Consider the following 24,041-nt stretch of genomic DNA (forward strand, 5'->3'; position numbering starts at 1 on the left):
TCCGCGCCCGTCACTGGACGGCTCGCAGCTGGAATGGACTCGGTGCCAGCAAGCGCATCGTCCACGAGTTGTAGCAGCGAGTTTGCTTGCTCAGGCTCGAGTCGCTTTTTGGAGAGTTCGGCATGCAATGCGACGACTTCGGGCGGCAGCGAGACGTAGAGCTTGGCCAGCTCGGGATCTTCGGTTTCCACATCGGGCTCCTCGGCGAGAACTGCCTTCACCGCGGGGTTGCTGGCGATTTTGAAAGGCTTGCTACCAGCAGTCGGCAGCGCCGAGCCTGCGGGATCCGACAGCACCACGGCTTCGCCATGCATGATGCTCTTGGCAATCGCCTCGGCGGCGTTCATCTCAGTGTCGACATCCACGCCGACCTCCTTGAGTTGCGAGTTGAGCTCCTTGTAATTGACGTAGGGCTGGGCCATCTCCAACTGGGACACGGCGTCGGCGGCAGCGGCACCAGCGGCCGCTGTGGCAAGCGCTGCAGCGTGCTGTTCGGGATTGGCCATGGTGGTGGCGAGCTGCACCGGTGGTGTCTCGGGCAGCAGTTGGGCTTGAGACTGCAGCGCGGCGTCGGCAATCTCGGCAAGCGACGACCCAAAGTCGCACCCGGTTTCGTTGAGCGCCTGGGTCATGGCGTTGGCAATGGTGGGATCGGAGCAGTTTTGCAATCCGAGCAGCGTGCCCTTGACACGCTCCATCACGCTGCGGAGCTGCGTGCGCTCGGCCTGTAGCGCTCGACACAAGCCTTGGATGCGATAGAGTTTGAGGGTCGTGCCGTCGAGCAGTTTGACCGTTGTGTTGTAGGCGAAAATAACCGACGACAGGGTTTGCTGGGCGTTGTCGTGCTTGGCAAGCAACTTGGCATTGTCTGTCGCAAGCTTGCGGTTTGTCTTTTCCGTTTCCGAGATCTTGGCGCGGCAGGTGTGGAACATTTCGTTGCTTTTGGTGGCCACGTCCTCGACGAGCCGGAAGCTGGCCGCGTAGCTGCCGAGATGGGCGCTCTTTTCAATTTCGGAATCGCGCAGCGCACGCAGCGCTTGAACGAGCTTTTCATTCTTGGTCTTCTCCATGTTGGCAATGTGCCGCTGCTGCTCAAATTTGGCTGCGGCCAGCTTGAGCTCGAGTTCCTTTGAGTTTAGCTGCTTTTCAAAGTGCTGCTCGCGCAGCTCGTATTGCTCAGACATGGCGTCGAGCTTTTGTGTCATTTGCGTAAAGCGTGCATCCATGGCAGTCCGCGCGTTGTTCTGGAGCTCGACCTGCTCCTGGTAGGTCAGAATCATTGCCTTCATGGACGTGAGCGCCTTCTGGCTCATGCCGCGCTCCTGCTCGGTCTGCGACTGCCACAGTTGATCGCGACGGACTGCGTCTTCCTTGATTTGTCGATTCTCCTGCTGCAGCTGTCTGCAAAGGTCTTCGAGCCGTGTGCGCAACGACGCTTGCTTTGCGAGCTCTTCTCGTGCGTTTGCGAGCTCCATCGCAATCGCGATCGCCTTCCTCTCTGCAGCCTGCGCGTTGTTCCCTGCACCAGAGCCGGATCCCGCCTGCGCTGAACCAGCAGACAACGTCTGGTTTTGCATTTGTGTGGTGAGTGGATACAAGAGAGAGAGAGCCTTCTTTTTTTTTTTAGTTCCCAGTTCGGTTTTTGCCTTGATCAACTGGCGACCCCTTGGTTGATTCGATCTGTGTACGCAGCCAACCAGTCGAAGAGAGTGAGTGAGTGAGTGAGTGCCATGCCATGCATCATACGATAGCGAGTGGCGTTCGAGCGCCATGCTGTTGGTGAAAGAAAGCTCGACCCCTCGACGGTCGACGGGGCATCCCCCCACCCAACCGTATCATTGTACCGGTTGAAAGAAATGTGCTATTGCGAGTTTTGTGGCGTGTTGTTCGCTACGAGCGCAGCGGCACCGTGCAGAACGGCGAGGAGGAAGGACAGAGGAAAGCGCGGTTCAAGCCAAGACACCCACAAGTCAACATCCAACATCCAGCAATGCGCGCTTGGAAGAAGCGACGACGAGAGCGATAGAGTGACATGTGAGAGTGTGAGGGAGTGACATGTGAGAGAGAGTGAGAGTGACCGAAGCAGAGAACAAGAAGTAAGAACGGAAAAAAAAAAAAAGATCTCGCGTTTTGGGCTTCGGCAGCGATTGGCAGAGAACGGGGGAACGTAATGTGCGATCGCTCATCAGTCAGAGCATAGCACATTACACAGACAAACAAAAGGATCAATCTGATGGATGAGACGGCATTGAAAGTGTGAGTGAATGAGAGTGAGGCAGAAATGGACCAAAAGCTCAGATTCAGCCAGAGATGGTGACGCTGCGAACTGAGGAGACGGACGATGCGAGCGAACGAAAGGGAGATGAGCAATGGAACGAAGGACACTTGGGATGTCGAGCCGCAGGAAGCGTGCCTGGATGTGAAAGCGACGGTGGGACGGAGAGAAAGAGAGAGAGAGAGAAAGAGAGAGAGCGGACCAATGCTGCAACCGCGTGGAACGGAAGGTTTCATGCTGACCTGTCAAATGGCAGAAGGACTCGAAGGGAAGACTGAGCTGAGCCCAGTAGATCATAGGAAAACATTGTACTGTCAGGAGAGATTGGTTGTGTGATTGATTGAATGCATGATCAAAGCGAAGGAAGCAAACGGGGGATCTGAGCGATTCCAGAATTACAGTACAAAAAAAAAAAAAAAACCTCAGAAGACCCTCAGACAACCAACCCTCTCTGGAGAGCGTAATGAAACTTCAATATTGAAAGAAACAAACAACAACTAACATTCGCGCTGAGAGAACAACAACAACTACAACAACTACAAGTTTGTTCGCTTGCGAGCAGTGTGCATGTAGGGCTTGAGCACCCATTCGTCGTCTGCTTCCGTCTCGTCGGCGGTTCCCAACTTGATTTGATAGACTGCATCGAACAACAAAACAACAACACCAGCAACAACAAAATGGACAGCGTGAGGATAGGTTTGCTGCAGGTTGCTGCGAGCAACAGACTCGGCGTGAATTCCCATACCTTTCATTTCAAAACGAGGTCCAACTTCAGTTAATTGAATATCCCGACCACTCTTCTTGAATGTGTGGTGTCTGCGTCGTGAACAGCAACCAACGACAATTCTCAGGGTGAGCGATTTTGGAAAAAACAAAAAAGCACGATATTTCGCTGTTGTCCAGCCGAATTCACCATACCGGAGAGACACGTAATCATCGGTGTTGGCAAAGGTAATAACACGGGAAGAATCGTCCTTTGGTACTGGGAAGAGATACTTGAGAATGTTGCGGACGCGTTCGCCGAGCCGTGTGTTAAAGTTGTTGAAAATCAGGTGAGGGTACGCCTCGGGCATGCCAGCCGTGGTGAGTTCGGGAAGATCGTGACGCATGACGACATTCGAGAGGGCAAAGTATGCCGTCGGGCCATACGGCATGTGTGAAATGACCAGGCCATCTATGGAGAAAAAGGGGTAGGGAGGCAGAGCCAATTCAGCATCGGTCGCAAGATCCCAGTCCCACCCCCCCTGCCCTCCTGCTCCCAAAACCACCCTCCCAGCACTGTACCTGGTTCACCACGGTGCTCGTGCACGATGATCAAGTCTGTCACGTCGTTCTTGCGGCATGCAGCGACCAGCTACCAGAATCAATGCAATCACAAAATCGAAGCGACCCCCGCCGCCGCCCCCCGTTTCAGCAATGTGAGTGTTAACGACAAGTCATGACACAATCAACGAGATCCCTGCCATTCGCAACCAGAACCAGAACGAGTCGTCTGATTTCAACAAGATTGACTCACTTCCTTCAGAATGTAGCCACCGCGGTTCATCTTTTGCGTGTTTGGCAACAGCCCTCGGAGCTCCTTTGCAAACATCTTGAGCCGCGAGCTCGGGTCGCGCGACGTGGTCAGCATAATCTTGGGCTCAACGTTGCCGGCATAGGCGTACTCGTCGTCTTGGTACTCCATGCCCTGCGCGTCCTCATTGACGTTCGGACCTAGCGCACCCAAACCACAATGGACAACCAGGCCAGTCAGTCAGTCAGTCAGTCAGTCAGTCAACAGGACGTTCTCACGCATGAGCGGAGGTGGGGGGGGGAGGGGCACGAAGGGGGTTGGGCTCAACGTGGACCACATGGCTCGAGCCTGTCGTCGCTTTCCGCTTACCGTCCGCCTTCTCGTCCATGGCCACTGCAGCAGCCGCGGCCTGCGTGACGCTCATCTGGTGTGCCAGGAGCGGGTTGGCTTGGAACAGGCGGTCGGCAGCCTTCCGCTCTGTGATGGTGCGCTCGCGGTCCTCGACGGCCTTTCGGTACAAGTACTCGCGTCGCTCTCTCGCTTCACGGCGCAGCATTGGTTTTGATCTTTTGATGACTGAATGGATGACTTGAAAATGACTATGAAAATCAATTCGAAGACAACACACACACACACAAGCACACAATCCGCATGAGTGTGAGTGAGAACACTGGCAACATCAACAAAAGCACTCTCAGATTTCGGATTTCGGCTTTTCGTCCAAATCCGTTCATTCATTCATTCTTTTTTTTTTTTTGTTTTGTTTTCTTCTTGCTTTCTTTTCTTTTTTGTGCCTTTTCGCTTATTTTCGACAACTCTTTCATTTGGCTGTTTTTGTAAGGTTTGTTATTCTGTTCTTGTATTTTTCGTTTGTTTTGGTCACACTTTTGTTCCCCACTTCCACTTCAACGTCACTTCGTCGGGATGCACTCAAGTGAGCGACACACAACGACGACGACAACAACAACAACAACACATAAAAAGAACACTCAAACGGAGGGCGGCATTGGGGCAGAAGGAGCAAAACCATGAACTTGCATTTAGCTGGGTTGGTTGTTTGGCTGTTTGTTTGGTTTTGTTTGTTTTTTTGCTGTGCTCAACTATTCCGCCTGATTTTTTTTTTGATTTTGTTCTGCGTTGCTTTGCTTCGATTGAGACAGACGATGGTTCTCTTACCCGAGACGCCACCGCCCGTGTCGCCACCGCCGCCGCTGCCGAGCGAGGGCAGTTCGGAGGAGCGCGAGCAGCAGCAGCAGCAGCAGCTCCCAGCAACCACCACCCCTCCTGAGCCGGCGCCTGGCCCAGCCCCCGTCCCGTCTGCCGCCGCGCCGTCTGCCCCTACAGAGCACCACGATGTTCCTCACCACCGCACTGCATCACCGGAGAACGCAGAGATGCAGCAGCAGGAGCGCGTGGACGCCAGCACAAACCATCCACTGGCTCCCAACGCCGAAAGCGCGTCATCACGTCTGAGCGAGCCGCCGCTGTCGTACGCCAAGGCTGCCAGCTCGAGCTCGACATCCCATGCAAACCAAGGCAGTGGGAAAGCCTCCAGCTCATTTGGCGGCGGCGGATTTGGGCCACAGTCGCAGGCGTCGTCGTCCGCGTCCAGCAGCACGAGCGAAAAGTACTCCACACAACCACATTCGCAATCTACTCCCACAACCGAGCCGCCTCAGCAACCTCGACAGCAATCAGCTCAACAGCAACGCCAACAAAAGGCCGAGCAGCAGTCAGCAGGGCTAGCTGGCAAAGGATCGCAAGGACAGAAAGGACCGAAAGGACCGAAGGGCAAACAAACTCAGCCGCCGCGATCGCAACTCGAGCACAACAATGCGCGAGAGGAGGCGGTGCACGACCGCAAAGTGGATGCGATTTCCTACGAGTTCAAGTGAGTGCATTGTGTTATGTGTTTGTGAATGCTTCAACTGGTTGGCTAACCTTTTTTTTTTTTTTTTTTTTGTTCTTCAGGCATGAAGCGTTTCCGCCAAGCCAGGCGAACGAGATGTTCACAGCATCGTTTGAAGCATTTCTCGGTCCCTCGTGGAAGTTAAAGTCAAGCGACTCTCTGAGGCTTCGATGTGGCGATTTGCAAGCACTCGGGATGCACTCGGACGTTGTGCTTCACCACTTGTCAACCACCGAAAAGGGAGTGTCGCATTTCGTCACACACATTGTGATTCCACGCGCACGGCTTTTGCAGTATTTGAAGACCACCGGCAACGTTATCACGTACAAGTATTTTGTCCAGCGTCAAGACAATAAATTCACATGGGAGTTCCTTTACCGATCCCCGAAGTTGTCCGACCGCCTTCTCCTTCTGGACAATGCTGTTGTCGAAAGCGGATCTTTCATTCGGTTTGATGGGCCACTGGTGCCAATGACGGACTGGTATTCCTGGAACCAGGAAATGGATGCGGACTCGGTCGCACCTGCAGTCACTCTTGCTGTCAATTCCATGCTCTGGGCGCGATTGACGACGGATTCACTTCCAGACTTGATTAGTCGTGCAGAGGACATCTGCACGGGCTTCTCCGAGCATCAAGTCCGTCTCCACTACGAAAATGGTAGTGGGATCGAAAAGTATCACGTCTCGCACAACCGGATCTGCGACGCGGTGTCAAATGCCCTTCTGGATTACTGCAAAGCCACCATTCTCAACCGGCGGAAGCCAAATTCGAGTGACGCTTCTGCAAGCAGCTTCGGCAAACGATTCTTGTCCTTGTTTTCTTCCACTCAGGCGACCGACTCCAACACCATCCCTGATTTGGTTGAGGCGATTCTCATCGCTGCAGTTTTGCGCCAATGTCGATTCAGCGGCCTCGCCGCGGATGACCTCAGCTACATCCTGAACGCACTGGAGATCAAGAACCGCGACGACTTGCTGAACTTTAGAAGCGTGTTCGGGTCCTCGGCACGATTGCCCGGCAAGCACGGGCTCAAGTCTGTCATCCAAGCCGTAACTGCGCTTTGCAACGTTGGGTTGGACGCTGGCAACCCCGACTGGCTCGTGGCCGTCCCCCTGCTCAATTTTCTTGCTGGGATGCAACACTCTACTCCTGTCGACGGTCTGGGAGATCTTCGTGTTGACGGGTTCAATGCCCGACACCTCAAAAAAGAGTTGAGTTCTACGAGTGCCCTCGCCATCCGGTTTAAGTCGAACTGGGTGCGTGTCTATACCTCAGCCCAGCCTTTCGACCGAAACATTGGAGTCACATTGCTCATGTTTACACCACTGTGGCTCTGGCACGACGATGCAATCCAAAGTCGCATTTCCATCCTGGAGTGCTTGCATGTCTTGATCCGAGTCGTTGAACATTCGGCAGTCACGCACGACAGAATCGAGGATTTGGAAATGTACATGACCTATTTGGCCAACAGACTGTCCAGTGGTCCCATCACTTTTGAGCACTCTGCGGCGGCGCAGTTGCTCGTTCACAACATACTGGCTGCGCCCATCACTCACCCAGACGTTCATTTGCGCGTCGTTCTCGGTTCCATCAATCTGCAGGCCGAAATGATTAAAGCCAGATTCAAACTGTTGCGTGACATGGGCTCTGGTCCAGTGGGTCGCAGCGGCGAAGGTCTTCAGCTGGTCACCTCGCCTGCCAGTGCTTTGTCTGTCGAGCAAGAGTTGTATGAAACTCAGCGCATTTTGACAATGTCGGTCGAAGCGTTCTTCCGCTGGTTGCAAGAGGCTTCTCAAATGCTTGTACACTCTGGCCCTTCTTACGCGTCTGCAGCGGCCGCTGGAGCTCGTGCTGCTCCAAGCGACAAAAATGTCGATCCTCGAAGCAACTTGTTGAACGTTCTCGCGTGGTGGAATGAGATCTTTGACGCTGATGCAGCAGAGAGCGCTTGCAAGCTCGTTTTTGACCAGCCGCTTTATCACGCTGCTGTTGCGACTGGGCCGAATGTGGCCGACACCAACTCTGGACCATCCTCGACTCAACCTTTCATGGGCGAGCACGCACCCACATCAAGGCCGCAATGGTACACGACAGCCCACGACTCGTTCGTGCGGTGGCTCAGCACTCGCTTTGCCAGCTCTCCCGACAATGACCAGCGATGCATCCAAATGTTTGCAGAGATTTCAATCTCCAACAATGCTCACGTGCGCATGCATCCGTCCATGCAGCTGGCCATCCAAGAGTGGTGTCGCGCAGCGGTCACTCGCAACCAGCCGACGGCTTCCGCCGATCAACGTGCTGCTGCTGCTGCTTGGGCGAACCAGTACAAGCTCGTCACGTTGCTGCAGTCGCACGTGGCCGAATTCAAGTCTCTCCCGCCTTCTGCCATTCTCATCTTCCGGTTGGATGTACTGGATCTTTTGAGCAAGATCCTCGAGTCGTTCGGGACGAACATCGACCAGCTGAATTCTCGCAGCGCTTTGAATCTGGTCCTGGATTGGCCGTGCTGGCAGGTGTACTTTGAGCTGGCGAGGCTTTGCCCATCCCAAGATCCAGTCGTCCCCACTCTTTCGCCTGCTTCGTGGAAAATTGTCGACTCTGCAATCCAGATTCTTTCACAGGCGAGTCTGATGTTGGAAACTTGCACCATTCCCTATGCCGAGTATCGCCTGATTGCTGACAAACAAGCCCAGTTTACCGAGCTGCTGGCGAAAGGCTACACTTGTGGGTTTCACCAGTTTTCCTCCAATCCAGCGCCGAGTGTGAAAGCTTGGTTGGCGCATTGCGACAGCATTGTTGAACAGCATACTCGTCGCCGTGGTCTGCACGAGACATTCGCGAGAGTGTGCGAGCTTTTCGAAACTGAGGACATTGTCCTCGATTCCGCTTGGCTCAAGGGTCTTTTGCGTCTCCAAGTTGGTACCTCAACCATTGAGCGGCTCTCGACACAATTTGTCGCTGTTTCGCACGAACAGTCTCTGCAACGCTCGACCCTCACGGTTCTGCATATCGTCACTTGGCTTCTTGCTCGACCGACCGATCCTGTCACGATCAGCTTCCGACAGTCTCTGAAGAGTGCAGCTCGCTCCTGGCTCGAGCTTGCACAACGAGAGAACTCTGTGGCGGCACAGTTCAAGCGTGCCGTTGCCCTGGCTGCTGCTTCCTCCTCGGAGTCGGCTGCTTCCTCATCTGCAGCATCTCAGGCCTCGTCGTCCTCCTCGTCTGCAGGCCCGTCTGCGTCGACTCCCGACTCTGCTTCGGCACATGACCCCAAAAAGGTTTCTACCGATGTGGTCGAACGTCTCCTTCTTGATGTCGTTCATGAGTGGGCTGAATATGCTGAAAAGGTGCGCGACGCAACCGTGACGTTTGCCGAGTTGGACGCCAAGATGGAGGGAGAAGAGCAGCTTGAATTTTTGTGGAAGTGCTTCTCGCCCGACTTGCTTCGCTTCTTGCGGACCCCCGACTCGCAAAAGCCCGAACGCAGGTGGGTTCCTTCTGACCGGTTGCCTGACGGTCTCCCGCTTGTCGATTCCGGCAGATTATCGAGTCGTCAGCGCCAAATCCACCAATACAGAGCACTTCGTTCTGTGCGCCAGGCGGCCAAAGCGGTGAACACGCTTTGCAACACCCTCGAACTGCAAGACCTTGTCCGAGACGATCCGAGCTGCGCATTGTTGCGCGATCTGTGCGACGACGCTGACAACGTCGCCAAGCGCCAGCTCGGGTTTATGACCGACTCTGTCCAGGCGTCCGCCGGCGAGCTCGCCTCGCTGGACGATGGCGACATTGCGTGTATCAAGGTGATTGCTACTGTCGCGGGCCGCCCGAGCGGGTTGATTTCGTTTTTGCGCGACCCGAATCTCCAGGGTCAACACAACTTTGAGAGCTTCATCTCGGTCTGCAACAGCATGGTTGAACACCGCGACGAGGTTGATGCGATTTCATGGCTGCATGCCGCTCAAACTGTGCTGGCTCCCTTTTTGGAGCTGTGCTCAAAGTACGGTCAAGCGATGCGTGTTGTCGATGGCTCGTTTTGGAAGGATCTTGCCGCTGCCTTGCGCCAAATGAAGCAGACCGTGAGAACCACGGCCGATGTTGCCCAAAAGGTCGAGTCCGCCGCTGACAAGCTAACCTGGATTCGAAACCTCAAAGACAGCACGCTGAACGATGTGACAGTTACCTCGATTTCGCAGGTTCACACAATTGCAAAGGCTGGTTTGTGCATCGTCGGATCCAAGCCGCCTGCGGCTGCCGATAGTGGTGACGGTTCTGCGATTGATGGCAGTGGCCCTGCACGGAAATCGCACGTCCTCCCATTTGACCTGGACGCCGTTGGCGATTCTGACGACCCCGAGGAGTGCGTGTGGGTCCGACTGGATGGCGAGCACGCGCATCGCTCGAACAAGGGTTTCTTTTCTCATCACGCGCTTCGAGATCTTCAGAGCAAGCTCATGCTCGTGTCCAGCTCCGACGAGAAGTCTGAGGCAATCAAGAAGGATGTGGACAAGTTCGTTGAAGTGATGCATCTGCTTTCTCGCATTGCGCGCTTCGTCACCCAACTCCGGCTTGCTGGCCACCTGTCGTATCGTACCTTTGAGTGGACTGCAAGGTACTCTGAGCTGGCAGACAATCCCCATCTTCTCACGGAGCAGGCGCGTCACCTCGAAAACGCGTTGCGCGATTGGCAAAAGTCAATGGAGGATCTTCGCCAAACAAACCCAGCTCTCAATGTGTTCACGACACGACAGCTCGTCTTGTTGCACGACTTGCTCGCAGCCCATGGCGAGCACCGTCCCCCAGCTCTTCCGTACGAGCTGTACAACCTACTTCGAGCGGTTCGCAGCGACCTGACCGCGAAGCAGATGGGGAGACTGGTTCAAGACTCGGATGCGGTGGTTTTGTTCGCAAAAACCGTGCGAGACCAACTGCTGTGGCAACAACAGCAAGAGAGCCAAGTTGGGCGGCAGCGCCCCGCTCGACGGTCGCGTAAGGTGCAATCTCGAGTACCCTCTCGCCGCCAGCGCGAAAAGTCTGCAGCAGCAGCTTCTGTGCAATCTGCAACCCGAAGTTCTTCAGCTCCTTCGGCGAACACGCAAATCTTGGAGCTCACGCAGATGGGTTTTGATCACGGAAAGATCGTTTGGGCCTTAAATGAGCTCGGCGAGCATCGCACCACCAATGACCTCGTCAACTGGATTATTGAGAGGCTTGACCACGATCTACCAGCCCAGTTTGCCTCCGCAGCAGCCGAGGCTGCCGCTCCCGCACAGTCCTTTGCTGCACCCTTCGACCAATACGATGTCGACGACGGCGACGCCAATGTTGACGACGACAGCAATGCTGACGACGACGACGACGACGACGACGACAGCAGCGTTGACGACGACGCCAGCGACGACAGCGACGACCATCTTGACGGCGCTGGTTGTTCGTGGGAGTCATGGTGGACTTCGGAGCCTGCGAAACCCGAGTACTCCGTCCGTGCTGAAGTCAGCAAAGATGGAGTGGAGAGGGTGCGGGTGACTCGTGCTGCGAGTGACAACGCCGAAGACCCCGAAAGTGGCGAGCCGGACGAAATGGCTGACTTGCAACGTGCTATCCAGCTGTCACAGGCTGCCGTGTCTGAGCATGAATTGATCCAGCAAGCCGTTAAAATCTCACTCGGTGAGCAACACCCCGGCACCGGTGATGGCAAGCCACGCACAGGCAACGCAGAGTTTGCAAGCGGTGTGAACTTTATCCAAGTTCTTGCAAGGCTTTTGACGAGGATTCAAGACCATACCGCTTCTGAGAAACCCACATCCCTTGTCCGACCTCGCCGCACGTTCCCCAAGTCTGGGCTTTTCCATCTTGGTCGTCCAAATTTGCTGGTTTGCCCCCCAAAGGACATGTACTACAATCTTCTCTCGTTGTACCTGCGCGACCCCACACAAGAGACAGACAGTGGCGCTGCTGCTGAGGAGGCTGCCCTGCCAACTGCTGACGAGGTGTTGGTTTGTTCTGCCTCGACCACTGCCGAGCAAGCTCTGAATCTGATCCGACGAGCGGAGGAAGCGGGCAAAGGCGCGAAAAGTGGCGAGCAACCGCTTTATTGCCTCGCATTCGCCGACCAGTTGCCGTTTGCAGTACAGGACGAGGTGGTGCACAAGTTGCGCCTCATCGACGCTCCAACGCGCACTGCCGACCGCTCGCCTACGGGTTTCCAACTGGTCATCCTCGTGGCCAATGGATCGAGCTACGTTGCTGGTGCTTTGGCGCGCTATCGAGTGGCTGGATTCACTTGTTCATCGCCTGCTCACCTTCAGCAAAGCTTGAGCGTTTCGATTCAGCAAGCGCGAATCTCTTCCAGACTCGAAAGCGATGGCATCCCCAATGTCATTGTTGTCACGGCTGAGAGGTCTGGTATGGGCAAATCCTTGATTGCAGGGCGACTGGGCGAGCGCGTTCAGTCCGCGTGCAAGCATCGTGCGTCGGAAAAGGTGCTCTCGCTCCGTGGAGCGTTCACGAATGATGACATTGTGAATGGCCTGGTTCCAGATCACAAACCGCACGCCTCCACGCCGCGCGTGTACCGCTTGGATTTGGTTGGCAGAGTCACAGAGGCGACCCGTTTGTCTTCTACCGTTGCCAGCCAGGCTGGTCCAGCAGCAGCAGCAGCGAAGCCTGGTTCCTCCTCGTCGGCTGGCTCTGCACAGGGTGCCGCATCCGCTCCACCTCCCTCAACCTCGCCCAGCGGTCGGCAGATGGTGTCGGCGATTGGCGACGACATTTCCATGCACTTGTTCAACCTGCTCATCCTGGGCTGCATCCAAGGGTCAGATGGCCGACTCCGACACCGCTTGCCTCAAGATGTGTTTATCGTCGAAGCTGATTTGGCCGCGTTGTTGATCGGTGCAACAAAGCAAGTCGAGTCTGACGCCATCCCTGACACCAACCAGAGCAACAGCCAGAACCACAACAACCAGAACAGCAACCACAACCACGGAAGCTCGTTTGAATATCAGCCCTCGGTTTTGGGTCTTCTACCATGCCTTCGGGGCACATCGCCCTTCGACACGTGTCGTTTCATGCAAGGCTTTATCGAACTTCACGCTTCGCTCAAGACGGCTGGCGAGAGCGCGGATTCCGTCACAGCGCGCATGCTGAAGCAACTGCGCCATGCGCACCGACAACTGGCCTATGCTGAGCTTGTGAATGTGCATGAAAAGCTCCAACTCGAGTTGGTTACGATGGCCCTTTCCGATCTTGTGCGATGCGAAATGCAATTCCAGCGCGTTGTCGACTACCTGTCGAAGCTTGGTAAAAGTGCGGCATTCAGCCATCGCGAGCGATTGCTGAATGTCAAGATTCCGCTGGAGCTGTGGGACACGACCAGAGTTGATGGTCTTGCAGCGGCAGGCCAATTTGTCACCTCTGTGGTGACCGCGTTCACCGACGGTGCAGCTGCCTTGAAGGCGCTGTTGAAGGATTGCGGCATCTCTAACCCGTCTTGGACCTTGATTAGCTGCTTTTCGATGGTTCTCGGCGTCTGCCTGGTTGAAGCTCAATCATCGCCCTACTGTTCTCCGGCGTTGGCCGATGACTTGCCTGGCTTCCGCGAGTTTGTTTTCAAACTTCTCGTCTTGGTCGCTCGAGACTTTGCAACACCGTCACTAAGCTTCGTTCAACAGTTTAGTCACTTGGCTTCCAGTTCTCAGGATGGGAGCCGTCCAGCGAGCGGCTCGAGCGCACCTGGTCCTCTCGCAAGTGGGCTTGAGCTTGCCGACTTTCAGGTCCGACACGCCTGGGAGGACTCTTCGCACCCCTACGTGTTTTTTAACGGAGGTGGTAGCGGCACGGTGACATTCTTTGGCTTCCAAGTGGATGAAAATCGTGACGTTATCGCCCCTCCTGGCTTGCTGGTGGGCGACCGCGCTCGGCCTCTTGGACTTGACAAATTGTCTCCTGAGCTGGTGCAATCACTTCAGAGGAACGGAGTCGATCTGCGACCAGCGTACAACCAGTGGCCCCGAGAATACCAAATTCGCATTCTCCGCCTCGTGATGGGCGTGGCGCACTTGGCGGATGGTCGCGATCCTGACCCAAGTTATGTGCTCAACGTGGACAACATGAAAAAGCTCATTGCTGTTCATCTCCGGTTCCTTAGCCGCACCGCCGTCGTCTTGCTTGGTAAGTGTATGATGTGTGTGTGTGTGAGTGTGTGTGTGAGAGCATCGACCCTTATTTTTTGCTTGTGGGCTTTCTGGACTCGTCACTCATCGCTTCTTCAAATGCGGCATTTGTTTCTTTTTGTTTCTTTTTCACTCCGCTCCTAACAGGCGAAACGGGTTGTGGAAAGACGACTCTGATCAAGTTCATGTGCGACTTGAAAGGCAGCGATTTGGTGTTGCTGAAGGTGCACGGTGGAATTTCTGAAGCCGACATTATTGCAGCTGTGGAGCGAGCTGAGGCGATTGCCGAGTATCGCTGCAGCCGAGGAGATGAGCGCGACACTGTTTTGTTCCTGGACGAGGTCAACACGTGCAACCATCTCGGGTTGATCAAGGAGCTCCTCTGCGACGGCCGCATTGCTGGACGTTCAATCAACTCCAACCTCCGTCTGCGCATTGTTGCAGCGTGCAACCCGTACCGTCGTCATACCGACGAGCGACTCAGACAGTTGCAGCAAACGGGCCTCGGCTATCACGTTGCGTCGGATCGAGTGGTCGAGAAGCTGGGGCATGTGCCGCTGCGCCAGCTGGTGTACGCTGTCCACCCATTGCCCGAGAGCCTTGCGACGTTTGTCTGGGATTTCGGCAAGCTCGACGCCATTGCGGAAGCGGATACCATCCACCAAATGGTGGCTACACGCCTGATTCCGCTGCTGGTCGGGTCGATGCCAAACGACAACGAGGAGGTTCAGAACGCCGCTCGCCTCTTTGCCAAGTTTATCATTGCGCCCGCACTTGTTGCTTCGCAGGTCTACATGCGCGAGCAAACTGACGAATGTGGCTTTGTGTCTCTGCGCGATGTCGACCGAGCAATCGAAATTGCGAGTTGGTTTATCAATCGCACTTGGCTATTCACCGAGTTTGCCGACCAGGTGGAAATGGCTCCCAATCACTCGTTCGCTTCCGGATTTGGGCGGAAACGCGCACCCCCCTCGTCTGCCTCCACTTCGTTGCCCGACCGCGTCAAACACTGGACCCGGTGCTTGATTCTGGCGCTTGCTATTGGATACCACGCTCGTCTCTCAGAGAGGGAGCGCCGGCAGAAGTACCGAGAGCATGTCAGCCAAGCGCTTCAATCCGGTGGTCGGAAGGCAGTTCAAAGCGCTCGCGTTGCCGCTGCATTTAGCATCGAGCAACACACTTCCGCGGTCACCGAAGCCAGTTTCTTGGGTGAAGTTCGTCGAATGCAATGCGCCTTCTTGTCTCAAATGCCGCTTGGCGCACGGATTGCCCGCAATGATGCGCTCGCCGAAAACGTGCTCATGATGATCGTGTGTGCTGAGCAGCGCATCCCCCTCTTCCTCGTGGGCAAGCCAGGAAGCAGCAAATCTCTTGCCAAGGCGGTAGTCGCCGATGCCATGCACGGCGCAGCTTCACAAAGTCCCTTGTTCCAGCGACTCAAGGCACTCAAGCTTTTCTCGTATCAGTGCTCGCCCTTGTCGACCTCCGAGGGTATTGCAGGAACATTCGAACGAGCCATTCGGTTCCAGGAGGGCCGTGGCTCTGACCAATGCGTTTCCCTTGTGTGCTTGGATGAAATTGGTCTTGCCGAGGACTCGCCGAAGCTGCCGCTCAAAATCTTGCATTCGCTGCTCGAGGAGCGACAGGCGTCTTTCGTGGGCATTTCGAACTGGGCGCTTGATCCCGCCAAGCTCAATCGCGGACTGTTTGTGAGTCGCACCGAGATGACTGTGAGCGAGCTCGAGGAGACTGCTCGCGGCATCTGCTCGACCTCTGGAGTCTCTGGAGCCGTGGACTATCCTCAACTCGCGCAAGTCCTTCCATTCCTGGCGGAGGCTTACTATGAGCTGTATGAAAAGCAGCAGAAGGGTGCTTTCCCCAGCTTGCGTCCTGACTACTTTGGCCTGCGAGACTTTTACTACTTGATCAAGATGCTGCTAAAGCAGTTGCGAGAGCAGGACCAAGACAACCTGAAATGGGCCGACATTGAGCGTGCAGTGCGCCGCAACTTTGGAGGAAGCGACGAACACGAGATGCACCAGTTTGTCGAGATCTTCCGCCGCAACATCCAAGCACAGCTCGACCACCTGGCCGTTCTTCATCAAGATGTGTACAGTTCTGGCTCCCGCGCCGCTGAGGCTCAACCCGACGATTTGGATTTCAACGAGTCCTCCGACAACAATGTTCTCAGTCTCGTGCAAGCAAACCTCGCATCAACACGCGCCGAGCAGCGCAGGGGCGGCGGCATGATGACGCTCGGCGATTCTCGCTACTTGTTGCTTCTGACGGACAACTACTCGGCGTTCGACATTTTGTTCAGCAATGGCATCCTGAACGAGAACGAAACGGTTGTCATTTTTGGAAGTCCGTTCCCCAACGACGACTCTCAAATCCAAATCTATCGCAACATTAACAGGATCAAGATGTGCGCCGAAACGGGTCGCACAGTGGTGCTACTCAACCTGGAAAGTCTGTACGAATCCTTGTACGACCTGCTCAACCAGTTTTACACTGTGTTCCACAACTACCAGTACGTCGATCTGGGCCTTGGTACCAACCGCGTCAAGTGTCGCGTCGATCCCGGATTTCGCCTGGTGGTCGTCGCAGAGCGTCAGAAGGTGCTTCAGATGTTCCCGATTCCTCTCATCAACCGTCTCGAAAAGCACATTTTGATGCTGTCTGTGGTCTTCTCGTCTGAAAAGCAGCATCTGCAAACGGTTGTCAGCGAGCTTGCTCAATGGGTCAAAGACTTTTGCTCGGGTCGAATGCCGGCCCAAGTTGGCAACGCTGGTGCTGGTCCTGCACCGCCTTGGCAGCTGGCGGCGTCCGATGCCTTTGTTGGATTCTGTGACGATCTCATCCCATCGCTCGTCATCCGCGTGGCCCGCCACTTGAACGCAGACTGCTTGTTGTTCAAGCCGCGGAGTGGCTTTGAGCTGGAGGGTCTGTCGACGGAATTGCTCGAGCAGTGCAAGCTGGCCATGCTTGGCTTGGCAACGCCGGACGCCGTCATTCGGTTGAATCACTCCAATCTCAGGGCTGAAGCGGACAAATGGCGTGAGACGTACTTTACACAGCAGCCGCATTCAAGTTTGGCCGACGCCATTCACGCAATCACCCAAAAGCCGTCCAGCGCGCTGCCATCGGTGATTTCGACTCACAGCAAGTCCGAGAATCTGGAGGCTGTTGTTCAAACCTTGCAAGGTGTGGAAACCACTTGGCTGGATTTGCGACAGCACGACTCAGAGCTCGGGTTTGTGCAAGCCATCCACAGGTTTTACCGTGCCGCATTACGCACGCTGGCCGACTATTGCGAAGACCAGCAGAGTCTCAAAGCGGGCATTGCCATGTCTCTTGGCCAGAATTGCGACTCTACGTCCGACACCAGCTCTCTTGACCCAGCACCTCCCTGTCTTTTGCTGGTGCAGTGTGATGCCTCGGTCGCCAGCCCCAACCTTCTGCCTTGCGTCCGCCACATCCTTCATCGTGAGCGTACTGCCTTCCTGGCCGAGACCGACGTACAGCAAGTTGTCGGCAAACTCCCCGACCACCGACGACAGATGCAGAACGCGTACATCGTCTTGCTGGTTCATGCTCCGCGTGGCGCGGCCAACCATTCGTTCTCTGCATCGTTTACGTCTGTCCAGTTTGCCTTCCACGTTGACAGTCTTCTTCCCCCGTCAGCAGAGAATTTGGACGAAGTATCCCTGCTCTATGGTCGTGTCCATTCCATTCACGACCTCTTCGCCGACGCAACTGGCTCCCAGCCCGATGCAGTTTTGCGCGACCATTCTGAATCTGTTCACGATCTGCTGGATCCGGTGACTCTGATTCGCCACGCAATTCACCCGGCGCTCGCCAAGCTTGAGCTTAAGCAGTTCCGCAAGCACGTGGAAGAAGCGGCATTGAGTGATCCTCACACAACCTTGACCCAGTTTGTTGGTTTCCGGATTCGCCTGCTTCTCGAGTTGACGAGCACGGACGAGCCGTTCATCTCCGCTCTGCAGTCACGATTCCTGTTGCTGATGCGAGATCGACATCAACGGTCATCATCCGACGTGTCTGCGCAAGCACAACAGCAAGTGCGTTCAAGCGCCTGGCTGAGCTCAATCGCCATGCAGTTCAACCTGCTTCACGAATGCGGCACTTTCCGAGCCGCATTGTGGCGCACCTTGCTTGATCGAGCGGAAACCATGCTTGCCTCGCTTTTGGCTCTCGTCGATTCGTACGGCAATCTCTCTCTTCTGGCCGGCTATGTCCCCGAGGTGAATGCAGACGATGCTCTGAATGCACGTGCTGCTGATCGTTTGAAGAAGTCGGTGCTCAACCCGAGGGAGCAGATTGGGCGAGCCTCACTCCATCCAGCTCGACACCTCGACGCGATGCGTGGAGTCATCCGTCGTGTCTGGTGCGGTCTGTTTGCCTTGGATCGCGTGACCTCACTGAGCTCAGTGGCTGACCATCTCGAGCGAAGCGAAGGCTTCCGTCCTCTTGCCGTTTTCGCGCTCAGCGACAACAGGATTTTCATCAACCGCTTCCCGTTCAGTTGGAAGGTGTTTGAGTTCCTCAACTCGCTGTACAAGTTGGCTCAAGCGCGCTCGGTCGGTACAGCGGTCGAAGTACAGAAGTCGGTCTGCGACATCATGCTGAGCGCGACAGCCGCACGAGACGGCGCCATCGTTGCCGATGTGTTTGACCATTGCCATCCAGGGCAAGATCCTGCTGTGCTCGCGTCTTTGGTGAAACTGTACCAATTGGACGCGCTGGAACTTGCTCTGCACGGCTCATCGCTCGCTGTGCACAAGAATTCAAGACTCTACGATGCAATCGCTCAGCTCTTACTGGGCTGGACCTCTTCTTGCTTGCCGGGCTCCGATCGAGTGTTACCGGCACTCGTGCGTGCTCAAGTCGCGATTTCGCAGACGATTTCGGTGCTTTCGGCCTGGTCTGCCGTCTTGTTTGCCATTCCTGCGGAATCGGACGCTTTGGCAATTGTTGCAACGTTACAGGGCTTCCTGGACGGTGCCGCTGGCGGCGAGGACCTCGAGCCATCCGACATCGCTTCGTCCGATCTTCGCCAGCGCATGCAAGCGCTGTTGTGTGCCGAGGCGGTTCAACTTCTTGTGGGCAGGATCAAAAACAAAGAGTTCAAAACAGCCTCTGTTCAAGTCCAGCGCGAATGGGCCAGTTTGACGCTTTCCTTGCTCCCGCGCATTGAAAGTCTGCTTGTGAATGAGCCTTCTGTTCAAGCACAAACCGACAAGACGTGCCAATGGATTTCGAGTTTGACGGCTGTTGCACATTTCATCGTCCAGGTCGTTGTGCGCGTGCCTTCAGCGGATGAGGGCGGCTTGGGCACGGACGTCGCCAGCTCGCTGTTTGCGACGCTCGAAGATGCCGATGTGCGCTCTTGTAAGTTTCCCCTTCCGTTAGATCGAGTCTGTTGTTGCACGACGTCGATGTTTTGCTTTGTAGCATTCCCTCGCTCATTGTTGTTTGCTTTACAGCTTCCACACTTGGCAAAGTGATCAGTTTCATCAACAGCCTGCTGCAGGGATTGACGGAGCAGTTTGAAATTTGCGCCATTTGCCAGGCTGAGGCAGGCGAGGTCTATCTCCCCTGTGCTTGCAAGCGGGTGTACTGTCGCCAGGACTTGGAGGAACACTTGCACCGACGGCCCCAGGAGTGTCCCCTGCGCCATGACCTTAGGCCATTTGTCGGCGAAAAGATTCTTGCTTTGAGCCCCGAGAGGATTGCCGCTTTGAATCAGACGGCAAACATCTATCGGCGGACTGTCCAGATGTTTGAGGTGCAGTTGTTGCTCGAATCGATCTCCTCCAGTGGCTTGGCCGAAAGTCAACTCGCTCCGCCGCGTGGCTTCTCTCCAGCGTCGTTGGCCGTGCTGGTCAAGTTTGTACTCGAACTCAACGACGAGGCGGACGCAGTTCGGCCACGCCCGGGTCAACGCAGTATGCTGCTAGGCGTTGTACTGCGTCGTTTGATTGCAGAGCTGAACTGGCGCGAAGAGGCCGAGCTCACTGTGCCCAGCGCACTGGCCGATGTTTTTGTCAAGACACTCAGCCTCAGGTCTCGTTTCGGCACTCAAAACAAGATTCTTCTCCCAGTGCAGCAGGACTCGATCTGTTCCCTGCACGGCACAGTCCACGATCTGCCCATCAACGAAGACTTGGTGGATGCCGGCGCCTCCTATCGTGGACCTCTCGCTGTCAGCATTGTCGAGAGTCTTGAGCAAGCCATCGTGCAACACGTCACAGATAGCACGCCGCCAGCTTCCGTCCAGCGCCTCGCAATGATTTCCAAGTGTTTGAGCACTGCAGCTGCCGGCCTTCCAGAAGCAAGTGAGTGGTTTGGAGCACTCGCCTGCTGGCCTGCTGCGCCCGTGCATACTGCGAAGGTGACGTTCAGCGGGCTCTGGTTGCTTGGATTTGTGCGCGCGAGCCTGGCCTTATGTGCCGACGAGCTGTTCGCGATCTCGTTGCGCCGCTTTGCTTGGGGCGAGTGGCTCCAGCCACATCTTGATCTGGTGCTGAAACACCTCGCTCGTTTGTGCTTGTGCACACCCCACTCACCAACTGCCGACGGGTTGCCGCTTCGAGCACTCTTTTTCAAGCACCTCATGGCGACTCACGGCGTTCCAGCCGTTGACGCAATCTTTGAGCACAATGGATTGAAGGATGGTCTCGCCGAGCTGCTGCCCGAGCTGACCGCCGAGTCCAGGCTGCTCCGCGCACCTGTGCATCTCCCGGGCGGCCTGAACGCCAGCTATGTGTACGGCGAGAGTCACGTGAATGCCTTGGTTGTCTCGTGTGAAACGGGAGCACTCGCGCCATGGACGGCGACTTTCGACTTGGAATCCAAGTCTTTCGCTCAATTTGTGTCCTCTTCCCTGGCAATCCACTTTGTCGCCACCCATTTGCACTTGCGAGCATTGAGTCAAAGTTCGGTCATTGTGCCTGGGGACTACAGTATCCCGATTCCGATTCAGCAAGAGCTGGTTCGCGAAGCAGCCGACAAGCTTCTCGAATATGTGCCTCAAGTCGCTCTTTCCGACCGCGCGTCGCCAAACTCGGAAGCCGTCACCGTTATGACTGACTCGGCTCGCGTGCTCCGCACCCTCATTCTTGCAATGAGCAACAGCGACCGGTCAAATGTCAGCAACTTTGCTTCCGTGGACGATTCCGGCTCGTTCTCTTCCGTCTTCGCATTGCATGCCTTGCAGCCCAGCATTCGCTCACTTGCATTTGCTGTTGCGATTCACGCAAGCGTCGGCGCATTGTCGGCTCGCTCATGGCTATTGAGTCCGTTGGTCACGTACGGAACGTCTCCGTCGAAGCTTTCTCACAGCTTCATGCCGGGCATGGGCGCTCTACACCCATCAGTGCGCGGTCAAGTTGATCTTGACGCTTCGCCACGAGATGCTGCAGTGTCACGGTTTGAGCTAGCCGTGCCCCACCTGGTCGAGAGGCGAGATCGCCTTTCGGCTAGCGAGCGCGAAGTCCATCGGCGCAAGCATTCGCTTGATCCTCCCAACGTTCGCCAGGAGGAGGCGGCTTTGCTGCAAGCCGGCTTTGACCTGCTGCTGATTGAAGGCCATATTCCGCTCCTGCAGCCGGTCGACCTGCTCGTCATCCGAACCATCATGCACGGCCTTTTGACCACTGTTAGCTGTCTAGATCCATCGTGGGCAGATGCTCTGGGTCGCGTTGTTGAGGAAAGGCCTTTGGCGAGAGGAGACCCAATTGCTGGCTTCTTTGAAGCACACCTGGAGCGTGATTTGCAAAGTCTCGCACAGTTGCTTGACACATCCGTGGACGACGCTGCGGTGTTGATCCATACGGTCGTCGAAGGCTTTGGCAAGCACATTGATGCATCGGACGAAACCCGCATCTTCCACACATACAACGCGCTCACGTCTCGACGTAGCCCGAACTCTGGCTCCCGTACGTTCGACTCTGTGGCCGCAGCGATGCAGCAATCGCCTTTCAGTATGCTCGAGAGCTGCGAACGCCGAACGGCGTGGGAAGTGTGCTTTGCAGCGACGTACATTGCCCCCGCTTTGAAGGAGTTGCGCTGCAAGAAGAACCTCCTGACTGTCAGCATCCCAGAGAGGCATCTTCACAACCACGCCGGAGTGTACGAGCTTGCCAACGTCAGTGCCGACAATGTGCCCTGGTCCTCAGCGCATTACTCGCCCCTGCGACTCCGCGCCGGCCGAACTGCATCCCGTGCGTCCTTGGCGCTCGCATCGCGCGTGCATGTTGACCGTGGCGTGAGCGATTTCAATGTTTCGCTCTCCTATCTTGATCTGCCATCCAACGCGGCGGCCATTGTTCTCATGCGATATTCGCAACTGTTCGCTTTGACGGCGAAGCTCCCGGCTCTGATTGCCTTGCAGCACACCGTGGCCACATCGTTTGACAAGGTGCTTTATGCTGATCATTTGACTCAGCAGGAAGATCCGCGACAGCAGCGCCCCCGATCTGCGCTGGAATCTCGGCTTGCAGCAGGTCAGCTCGAAACGGCAATGCAGCAACTTGACGAGCTGCAGGCCACGTGGGCTCGTCTGAAAACCTTGTTACAAAGCCACTGGCCCGTGTCGGTGCCTGCATCTCTGCAAAAACGGGACGTATCTCAGCTGCTGGACCTGCTCCCGCTGGCGCCTGCTCGTGCTTGGCAGCTCTTCTCTGAACAGTCTCACTGGGCCACGGTGGACGACCAAGCGCAGCCCTGGTCGGTGCTTCCGTTTGTAATCTTGACCCTTGCAGAGGTGCACAATATTGGCGCTCGCCTGCTCCATCGAGCCGCAGGGAACGACGCGGATTCACCACAATCCGTTTTGCTCACTGAATTGAAGCCGATCGATCTATTGGCGCACGGGCGGATTGATCAGGCCATCGACTTGTCGTTGCAATCGGGCATTCACGAATCTCTCCAAATTGGACGAGGATCGGAGCTTGGAGTGGACATGGCCGAGTTGCAGTCCAACTTGTTCTTCTTGCTCGTCGCAGACCGGCCTGTGATTGCGCTTCCAACTGTCCCGTCGCAACAGCAGCCGCAGCAGCGTGCAGCTCCAGGAGCTTCTGCCGCGGCAGGCAGGCAGATTGCAACCTGCCCATGGGTGTTCTCATTCTGTGGTAGCTCGGATGTTTTCGATGGCGATTCGGCCGTTCTCGCAGAGCAAGTTCCGCAAGCGTCGCTTCGCGTTGCTGACATTGAAGCCGTCGTGACAGAGTGCCACCACGATCTCGTTGATGTCAGCAACTTGTTACGAGTGTTGGAGATGGCTGCTGGCTTCTTGCAGGTGACGGGTGGTAGCCCGACCGAGCGGCTGGTCAACTACCTTCGAAACACTTGTTTGCTTCAGGAGAACAATGTCCAGTCGGCGTCTCCTGCCGCTGCTTCGTCCTCGGCGGCATCGCAGTCATTCCCATCGCCTGCCCAGCGAAGCATGGCTGGCGCCAGAGTGTCTGCGAGAATCGCCAGTGTCTTTGAATCACGCGTGATTTGCCTGCAGCACATCCAAGCTCTTTCCTCAGGACTGGCTCTCTGGCGTGCAGCGCGCCTGTCTTCTACGGATTGTCAGCCCTTCGCAGCCAATTCAATGCTAGGGTCCGTTGTGGCCGACACTCTGGTCAAAGCGCTCAAAGATATTTCCCCAAATTCTTGCTGGACGCTGCAGTTGGCATTGTTTGAGCTGCTACGCAAACGTATTCGACGAGCGCCAGTTGGTCCTCAGCTCCAGTACGTCACGCCACTTATTGAACAGTTGCGGCTGAGCATGCGGTACTCGGACGAAGAATGGGAGGAATTTGCGGCCTTGCTTCCCCAGAGCATCCGCGTGCACCATTTGCCCCACGTCTTCAAGCTGGCCATTTCTGTTTCGGCGTTTTCGGCAGCATCGTAGATCTCGTTGGTGCTGGTGAGCTCCTTTCATGTTTTGGTGTGTTGTGTTTTGTTGTTGCTTTGTTGTTTCTTTGTTTCTTTGTTTCGTTGTTTCGTTGTTTTTGTTTGATGATTGTTTGTTTGTTTCTTTGTTGCTTTGTTTCTGTGTTGGTTTCTTTGTTTGTTCCTGTCAAGTGCCTTGACTCTCAATGACGTCAATTCTTGTCAACATCTCTCAGAAGTTAATTCAGCTCAGTCGTAATTTT

General features: G+C 55.6%; 3 protein-coding genes across 3 annotated transcripts; 1 reads left to right on the forward strand and 2 right to left on the reverse strand.

The window, feature by feature from the left end:
* Positions 1 to 10: 10 nt before the first annotated feature.
* On the reverse strand, positions 11 to 1,577 carry CAOG_03693 (hypothetical protein; the record flags this gene model as incomplete). The annotated part of the gene is made up of 2 exons (XM_004363364.1): positions 11 to 28; positions 222 to 1,577. 2 exons carry the CDS (start codon positions 1,575 to 1,577, stop codon positions 11 to 13), a joined length of 1,374 nt encoding a protein of 457 aa, XP_004363421.1.
* A 1,119-nt stretch (positions 1,578 to 2,696) lies between these two features.
* Positions 2,697 to 4,371, reverse strand: CAOG_03694 (U3 small nucleolar ribonucleoprotein IMP4). The gene is made up of 6 exons (XM_004363365.2): positions 4,158 to 4,371; positions 3,792 to 3,988; positions 3,560 to 3,629; positions 3,194 to 3,449; positions 3,021 to 3,091; positions 2,697 to 2,912 (listed from the first exon to the last, which is right to left on the reverse strand). Exons 1-6 carry the CDS (start codon positions 4,342 to 4,344, stop codon positions 2,812 to 2,814), a joined length of 882 nt encoding a protein of 293 aa, XP_004363422.1. The 5' UTR covers positions 4,345 to 4,371; the 3' UTR covers positions 2,697 to 2,811.
* Positions 4,372 to 4,951: 580 nt separating this feature from the next.
* Positions 4,952 to 24,037, forward strand: CAOG_03695 (hypothetical protein; the record flags this gene model as incomplete). Its single annotated transcript, XM_004363366.2, has 4 exons — positions 4,952 to 5,277; positions 5,760 to 13,870; positions 14,020 to 19,284; positions 19,380 to 24,037. The coding sequence occupies 4 exons, from the start codon at positions 4,952 to 4,954 to the stop codon at positions 23,795 to 23,797; spliced, it is 18,120 nt and encodes a 6,039-aa protein (XP_004363423.1). The 3' UTR covers positions 23,798 to 24,037.
* Positions 24,038 to 24,041: the final 4 nt, after the last annotated feature.

The sequence above is a fragment of the Capsaspora owczarzaki genome (assembly GCF_000151315.2).
Source record: "Capsaspora owczarzaki ATCC 30864 unplaced genomic scaffold supercont2.5, whole genome shotgun sequence".
NCBI classification, from domain to species: Eukaryota; class Filasterea; order Ministeriida; family Capsasporidae; genus Capsaspora; species Capsaspora owczarzaki.